Genomic DNA, 9,070 nt, shown 5'->3' with positions numbered 1-9,070 from the left:
CCTTATTCACTGTTGGTGGAAGTGTAAAACTGTGGAAGCCATTGTGGCGCTTTCTCAAAAAGTTGCAAATAGAGATACCATTTGACCCAGCAATTCTACTACTGGGAATATACCCCAAAGAGACCATAACTGCCACCCAAGCAGATATATGCAGACCCATGTTTATCACAGCTTTGTTCACAATAGCAAGGAGTTGGAAACAACCCAGGTGCCCATCAACAAACGAATGGATAGAGAAGCTGTGGAATACTACACTGTGTTGAAAAACCAAGGAACTTATGCAATATTATTCAAAATGGGTGACACTGGAGGACAGTATGCTGAGTGAAATAACTCATTCACAAAAGGACAAATACTGCATAGTGCCACTGTTATAAAACAGGACTGACATCAAGGTTGGGGGGAGACTGAGAAAGATGGAATACATAATATATGCTGCATTGAAACAGATGAGGGAGAAAATTGTTTAAAAGGTATATGTGATTAGGAATTATTGTCATGACGGGCGTCCAGAACGAAGGCTGCATATTGGAGTGGACCTGGAGGGAGGGATTGTAAAAAATGAATTTTTTTTACTTTCAAAGAGAAGAGTGTACTGGGAGGGGAGGGGTGGGCAAGGAGAAAAGTGCAACAATGAATGAATGGAAATCCAAAGTCTCTGTAAATTTTCATTAAAATTAATAATAAAAATATATTTGGAACAAAAAAAGGAAAGTATAAGATATAAGAAAACATCTGGAACCTGCAACAATAGAGAAGTCTTGGGCACACATCAGGGTCCCAAGAGGAAGAAAGAAATGGAACAGAAATAGGAGGCTCCCTACTTCCTGGTTTTGCCACTAGCCTTGCAGAGATTTTGAGTGTTCAGTTGACCCTTGAACAACAGAGCTAGTGTGGGTCCACTTCAATGAGGAATATTCCCTCCCTCCCTGGTGCTATTATGGTCAACTCAAGCTCACCATAATAGTATCCACTTAAAATGTCATGTGATCATCTTGTGCATAATTTACTAAAGAGGTGAATTGCTCATGCAGAGATGATCAGGGTCATATGTGTTGTTTGAGGGTCAACTGTAAATCATAGGTAAGTTTTCCATTGTATGAAATTCAGCATACTCAACCCCCCATTGTTCAAGGGTAAACTGTATGTATATGCCTTTTCGTTTCCATTCTTAACATCAAGTGCATGGGCTTGCTTAACATTTCCCTTACCAGTTATTGTAAATTTCCTGTGCAGGAGAGACTATCTCCCTCTCCTTTTATTTGCAGTTGTTTGGAAAATAATGTCTTCCCAACTTCCCTCCCCACCTCCCCAGCTAATATCTCTAGTCTCTTCCTTCAGGCTTATCTTTTCTCCCCAGCAACATGCAAAGCCAATGAATTATTAGCTCTGAGATTGGGCCTGGACCACCGGGAATTCTGGGTGCCACAGATGGACAGATTAGCATATTAGAGCAATCTGTCCCAGAGGCTCTTTCAGCAACGACACAAAAGGGTCAAGGAAACAAAGAGCATAATTGGCCACATCAGGCAGCTCAGGACTCCAAGGGAACCCCGGCACCTGGGCTTGGTGAGTGTTGCAGGCTTCTATTGCGCTGATTTCCTGCCCTTGAGCAAAAGAACTGGAATCAATAATATTTCAGTCCATTTTTTTTTGCGGTTACAGAAATATCGCTAAGCGCCCCCCCCAAAAAAAACCCCAACCAAAACACTTGCAATTGTTATTCTTGCTTCTTTTTAAGGACTTATTTTTCTTTTTTATGGTAAATTGGGCATCTGTATCTACAGCAATCAAATCTTAAGGCTTTTTGTGGAGCTAGGTAACAATCTTATAAAGGCAAGAACAATGTTTAGAATAAGTGTTTTGTCGTGCATAGCAGATCCTATCAATTGATTTTGCATTGAAAGAAATAGATTTTTGGGGGAGCAAGGAAAAGTGAGAAGACAAGCACCAAACCTATAACTCTGACATATTCCCCCCCAAAATAACCATTATATTTGTCCAGAACTTTGTTCTTTTCCAAATCTCTTCATATTTGTTGTCTTATTTGATCCTCCTGAGCACTTGGACAAACAGATAAGGCAAATGATGCCTCCATTCAACAGCTGAAGACAGAGGCCCAATGAGAGTAAGTGAATCACTTCAGGTCACAAAGTTTATTAAGGTCAGAATGGCCTTCTGCCCAGATGTATACAATTTAGAGGCCATCATCACCTTTGCCTAATTGGGAGGGGTTTTATGCAGATGTTTACAGTGTTCAAGTGAGGGAGGGAAGGATACATGCAGGAAATGGGTATGAAATATATTCTGTAATAACAAACCACGTTCAAAGGAATTCTGCTGGTACGCCTTCTCATTTCTCTTTGGACATCTGAAATACGATGCCTCCTATCTAAATTATTTTCCATTGCCACACATCTTAAGCCCAGATTCTGCCTAAGACTAATCGAAACATCTGCTTTCTTAGCTCTGAACTTCAGGTACAAGCCAAAGGAATGGGAGGAAAGCTGCCGTTCATAGCCCTCAACAAATGCGACAAGCCTGAGAGGGGAAAGAGATTTTTGATCAATTCCAAGTCAGTGTGACATCGCTGACACATGGCACCATTTTTTGGAAGCCAACCCTGTCAGGAAATGATAGTGAAAATACTTTGCTTGCTCTATCTTTGTGGTTTTTCAAATTGCTGGGAAAACTCTTTATTAGGAGGCTGTATAAAAACAAAAATCTCCACCAATTTGGCAGGTTAGAAGCAGCATTTGAAAAACTGAATAGAATGAAATAGCAGCAATGTATTGCAAACAGTAAGAATATGTATTATTCTGGACATATATATTTTATTGATTTCAGTTATCCTTAAGCATCTGTATACTGGGCTATGATGATGTAAAACAGACTTCTTACTGTAGGTCATGGTAAAAAGTTTGAATGTCAATGATCTACAGTATGCATAAATTCTTGTTATCTATAGTAATGCCCTATAGAGTCACAAAGACGATGAATTAGCAAATACTGCACCACTCCCCAAGGGAATTAGATTCCTCTTCACAACATTTTCATCAGCCAATCATTTTCATCACCTTGTTTTATGATGTTTCTGTTTAAAGACACCTTATTTTCTACAAGTGTACTGTCTTTGTAATAAAACATTAGTTATGAATTTAACATTTTTTTTTACTCTGGTTCAAAAAACAGTGACATAAAAAGCCTTTGGTTCTCAGGCCCACAAGGCTGTTTTCTGTATCTTTTTTCTCTGGTCATCTCATTCGTGCACAAATTTAGCTACTTTAACATATATCCTACTGTTTTATCACCCCCCATAGATATGACTTTAGCACCTTCATGTACAGACTGACTAATTTCCCTTTTTCTAGATGTACGATGTCGTTGATTCATTAATATTGAACTTATGGCCAACAGCACTGCAACTCCCATTATGTAACAAATGTCTTTTTTTTTTCCATAAAAGCACATCACACCTTCTTGCACTGAGGAACACTAGGCAGCAAGTCATCATTATTATGCTTGGGAGCCATTTTAAACAGAAAGATCACTAACAAAAAGTACTACAGATACAAAAAGCATGGCATCAAATAAACTGTGAAAAGGACACTTGTTTACAACATGAAACAAGCAAAAAGTAAGCACTGCCTTTTTGCATTGTTTGACTTCAACCCTGAAGGTAGGTGCACAATGGGTGACTCAAATTTTTTCACTTCGCACATATTTGCCAATGACTGCAAAAACACTGAGTTTTTATTTTCAGCTACAAATAAATTTTAGCAAGTCGGTGTATGGACAAATATGGAAATCTGAATATTGCCATCAAGTGTACCTCAATCCTAAATGTATGCTGTATCCAGAGACACTCCATCAAAAGCATCTTACTTATTTCTTCCTTTTAGTACTCTGAGAAAAAGGATTGACCTATATATAGCAAACTGAAAACAGTCACAAAGCAATCTTTTATACAGAAAGCTACATTTGGCAAAGGACAAGTATTTATTAATACAGAAGCCTTTGGTATCAAAGGTTTTGATATTTTATTGTACAGAGGGAATTCTCGAATGGGAAAGTTAAATGCTCTATTATTTTCCCTTATTTTCGTGGTTATGTTTAAACATATCCATACTTATTTCATCCTATACATATTACAAAAATCAACAAATTGAGTTCCTTTCTATCAAATTTTGTTTTATGTGTTTAAAGACACCTTATTTTTTACATTTATATGCAGCACACACACGTTATTATTAGGTGCTACTGTCGTCTCAACAATGGGATCTGATACCTGCCCTGTCATGTGTTATCCTCCTCGTCTGATATACTTGAGCCCATTATTATAGTCACTGTGTCAATTCATCTCATTAGGAGGTCTTCCTTTCACTGCCTCTCCACATTTCTAATCATGATGTATGTTGTTATGTGCCATCAAGTTGGATCTGACCCATGGCTGACTCATCAGCAGGTTTTCAGAAGCAGTAAATTGCATGGTAAGAGATTTTTCTTCCGTGGAGCAGCCAGTAGATCTGAACTGTGTGCCTTTGGATTGGCAGTGCAGCTCCTTACCACTAGGCTCTCATAGCTGCCTCAAGTAATTTTATATATATACACACACACACACACACACACACACACACACACACGATAGGTTCTATCAAACAGTACCTATTTGGCTTTTGACTTCTTGCTCCTGTCCCAAACATGCCACTTGCTGTTTCACTGGGAGAAATCATACTTTAACAGGTAATTTTCACATATTTGGAAACTAGTAAGATGACTCAAACTCACCAAAGTTTATATGCATGTTAAATTAATCACATATATTTAAAAATAATGGGACTATTCTTTCTGGAAACCAGTTGTATTTCACTGCCTACTAGAGCTGGACAGTGACTAGGGATGATAGAAGGAGAGTTGATGCTTTTGAGCTGTGGTGCTGGAGAAGAGTATTGAATGTACCATGGACTGCCAAGAAAACAAACAGATTCATCCTAGAGAGGGTTAAACCAGGCTACTCCCAAGGATTTTGGGGCTTCGTCTGACATACTTTGGACATGTTGTAAGGAGAGACAGGTCCTTGGAGAGGGACATCATGCTTGGTATGGTGGAGGGACAGTGCAGGAGAGGAAGATGTTTGATGAGACGGATTGATTCAATCACTGGGGTAAAGAGGGTGGGTGTACTGGAGACAATAAGATTGGCAAGAGATAGAGCAGGGTTTAGGGCTGTTGTACATAGAGTTGCTATGAGTCCCAGGCGACTCGATGGCACATAACAACAACAACAACCTAATATAACATTTTAAGTTTCAAGCCTAGGGAGCTCTGGTGGCAAAGAAGCTGCACTGCAATCCCGAAGCTTTAAACTTAAAATGTTCAAGTTCTCACCAACAATCTTCCTTCAACATGAGAAATGACTCAGAATTATGGATACTTGGTAGAAAAAGAGAAAGAACAAGGTGGGCAAGAAATAGGACTGCAAATAAAAGTCCATGTTGTTGACCTTTGCTTTCAACATTTCAACAAACTTTTTTTTAAATTTGAAAAGTCTTATATTATATGGAAACAAGTACGTACTCTGGAGAGTTAAACAAAACACAAACCACAAAAGATCTTACAATTAAATAAACTTGTCTCAAGGTGGGTTTTATTTATTTTCCAAGTTACAAAAATATGAACATTTAAAAATACAGTATAGTCCACTTAAGAATAGTTCCAGCCAATTGGAGTTATACAGAACTTTGAAAAACATTCATATTCAAGCCTTAAAAACACTTTTAGTGAACAGCACTAAATCTTTTGTTCAATTATGTTATTGCTCATGAAATGCAGTTTCTGGTAGAACTAGTTTCCCTTTGAGGAGGGGTAGTATTTGGGCCTTGAAATTTTTGCTCAAGCTGTGCTTTCAAAAGTTCAATTTAGAGTAAGCAGCTCATTTTGAGCAGAATAATAAAATAATTATTATAATTTTATAGTATTAATATAATTTTTGATCATAACTACAAGAAGGCATGACAGTTTCCAAATTTCAGTTCCAGTCCCTTTTTGCTAACACAGCAGAAATATTGAATGCAATTTGGGGTGGAAAGAAACAAATTACTGGCTTTAAAATTAAGTGATAAGAAATACTTTGAGTTACAATTAGAAACAACGCTGGCACATAGATATTAAAAATATTAAAATAATGAAAAAGATGTTTGAAGCTTAGCAAAAAATCAAAGCATAGGGAATTTTTTCTCTTTAGAAATTTAGACAGCAAATTAATCCATTTGCTGTTTTGAAGTTTACATCTACTGTTCCTAATCTTTTTAAAAGGCCACAGAATGCAATATTTAAAAAACAAAACAAAACAGGTCTTATTGTTCAATGTCATATGGAAGAATCATAAGAAAAATAATCTTTAATTTTAAAGAATTAAAAACTAGTGCAATTAACTGTAAAATACAAAGGTAAAATTATGTATCTGTGGACCATTAACACACAGTAGAGTTTCGGCCTAAAGCTCACATGAATCAAGTGGAAGATAAGAGATGTGTCCAGTTACCAAAGGCAATGGCTTTGTTTCCAACTTTTCTGTTGGATTTCAGCTGCCAGGATTAGGCTTATTGCTGACATTTGACCCTCATAAATTCTTGTATAGACTGAAACTTATACTGGTGATAAGCATGAGGTAAGTAAAAAAACCATCATGTTTAGAACATTTATAGAATCATGTTTAGAGCACATGACATGCATGACTATTTGGCAAAGACCGTGGTTACTTAGTCATACAAATCCTAAAAGGAAGACAACCTATTTTTAAGAGGTAGAATACAAGTACCAAAAATTTAGCATTTGGCCACCCTCCTCAGTTTTTGTTCTAATCTTGAATCTCAGTAATTCTTGTTTCTCCATTCTCACATTAAAGCTATTATTCTTACAACCACTTATAACCTAAACTATAGATCTGGAGCTGCCAAGAAAAATCTGTTTAGGAAGCTTTTATGTCACCAAACATGCCCAGTACTCAGGTATCAACAAAGAACATTATGTATGTCTCTAGTCTACAATTTCACGTCATTTAAAAAACCCAAACATGTCAACATAAGCATATTATTTAACATGTAAAAAGACCACATGCAATTCCAGTATGTCGGTGTAGGTATGTAAACCCACATTAGTAAAAGTTTTCTTTGAACTTATAAGGAAAAGCCATACATTACAATTGCACTACTACTGTTTCCTGAAAGTAAGGCTATGTTTTGCCTCAAAATTAAGCAGAAAAACCCCAATTCCTCTCAGTTATGTTGTACTAACAACCCACAGGTAGTAAATACTAGAAAAGGGTTTCATTTTTGTGATGGGCTGGATTCACAGTGAATATCAGTATGGAGACCATGTGTGCAACATTACTATCAGAATGCCAGTGGAATGTAGATAAGGCATGGAACAAACTAACATTGAAGCTCTTACAGGCAATAATCCAAACTAGCAGCTGCTAGAAAAGATGCAGATAGGAATTTGGGGCAGGGGAGAATTGTAACACATACTGGCTTACAATGCTTCTACAATTAAATGAATTAACTCACACAAATTTCTATAACTGGAACTAATGGACTAAAGGAGAAGGAAACTTGGACCCTTTAACTACTACTAGCCCAATCTTGAAAACGGAAGCAATCACTTGCAATCTTCCACACAGTTTTGTTAGGAGAGGACTGAGCAGTCAGCAGGAAATTCTGGTTGAAGTAGTGCTGCTTGTTTCCATCAAATTTCACCGTTCCACTGGTCACAACAAGAACAGTGGTCTGCAGTGGGGTAGCTTGCTCTTTAACACCACCAATTAAAAAAAAAATAATAAAGAAGAAGATCCGTTACTGAATTAAGCAGAGTTTTTCAAGTCTAAACTACATTGCTTAGGATGTGACTAAAAAAAAAAAAGTTTCATAAAACTTTCTTGACCTTGAGAATGTTCAGTATTTAAAGATCCAAAGGCAGGAAACGAAATAGCACAATCAATTTCAAGATATTAAAATATTAAAATTATTTTCAGGCTAGAAAGAGCTTGCATACTCAAATTTTCAAAAACAAGAAATTATTCTATCTAACACGGGACTGGGAGCACTTGATTACCGTATGTATTAAAATGTAATTGGGTTTCTACTGTAACTTATTCACAGATTTTGAGTATGAAATTACAGCTCTTTTCAAGACCTATAAGGGGGGGGGAAATCACCCTAAATTACCACCTGAGACCTTGAGGGCCCCACCTGGAGGCTAACTGTATAAACTGCATCCATTTATCTTGAATCAAATACCATTTTGTCAAAGAATTATTCCGTAGAACAGCAAATTTCCTTTGTAATGTTTTACGAGGCTGTAAGATACTAATTGGAGCCTTGGTAGAAGAGTGTTAAGCAACTAGCTTCAAACATAAAGGTTAGTATTTCAAAGCCCCCAGAAGCCCCAGAAGAGGGAAAAAACAAACCTGTGGCAGTATGTTTATATAGATTTACTACCTTGGCAACATTATGGGGTAAGTTCTAATTTATCCTATAGCATCACTATGAGTCAGAATTGACTCAACAGCAATGAGTTTTGGAGGATATTAAAAGATAATACTTATAGGGAGCTCTGGTGGCTTAGTGGTAAGGAAATGCACTGTCAGCACAAAGGTACGTGGCTCCAATCCATGAGCTGTTCTCTAGGAGAAAGGGCGGCAATCTTTCGTGAGATTAACTGCCAATCTCTTATGTGATTAACTTCTTCAGAAAACCTGCTAGAGGGTCAGCTATGGGATGGTTCCAACTTGATGGTATACAGCAAAAGATATTAATTAGAGATATATGGTATAATTTCCCTCTGAAGTCAGTACAGGGCATAGAAAGTAATCATTTACTTAGAGAAAACAGATCTTCTGTCATGTCTATTAACAAAAAATAGTTAGCCTCAATTTACCTTTTCAACCTATATGCAGAACAGATTATCCGGGAGGCTGGGCTCTATGAGGAGAAATGTGGGGTCAAGATTGGTGAAAGATCTATCAACAATCTGCGTTATGGAGATGACACAACCCTGCTTGCTGAAACTGA

General features: G+C 37.2%; 2 protein-coding genes across 2 annotated transcripts in view; both read right to left on the bottom strand.

Annotated features, from left to right (window-relative positions):
• The window catches only part of LOC102862842 (cyclin-dependent kinase 16-like), a 34,736-nt gene extending 31,825 nt beyond the window's left edge, over window positions 1-2,911 (bottom strand). The window contains exon 1 of the mRNA XM_006889952.1: window positions 2,902-2,911. Within this exon, the coding sequence (XP_006890014.1) occupies window positions 2,902-2,911 (10 nt within the window). The remainder of the gene's footprint in view (window positions 1-2,901) is intronic.
• A 4,710-nt stretch (window positions 2,912-7,621) lies between these two features.
• NXT2 (nuclear transport factor 2-like export factor 2) overlaps window positions 7,622-9,070 on the bottom strand; it is a 5,161-nt gene continuing 3,712 nt past the window's right edge. The window contains exon 4 of the mRNA XM_006889951.1: window positions 7,622-7,806. Within this exon, the coding sequence (XP_006890013.1) occupies window positions 7,622-7,806 (185 nt within the window). The remainder of the gene's footprint in view (window positions 7,807-9,070) is intronic.

Source organism: Elephantulus edwardii, unplaced genomic scaffold (assembly GCF_000299155.1).
Source record: "Elephantulus edwardii isolate Elephantulus edwardi_28Jun2011 unplaced genomic scaffold, EleEdw1.0 scaffold00083, whole genome shotgun sequence".
NCBI classification, from domain to species: Eukaryota; Metazoa; Chordata; class Mammalia; order Macroscelidea; family Macroscelididae; genus Elephantulus; species Elephantulus edwardii.
Note: the sequence above shows the minus strand (reverse complement) of the source record. Positions and strands in the feature narration are given on the sequence as shown.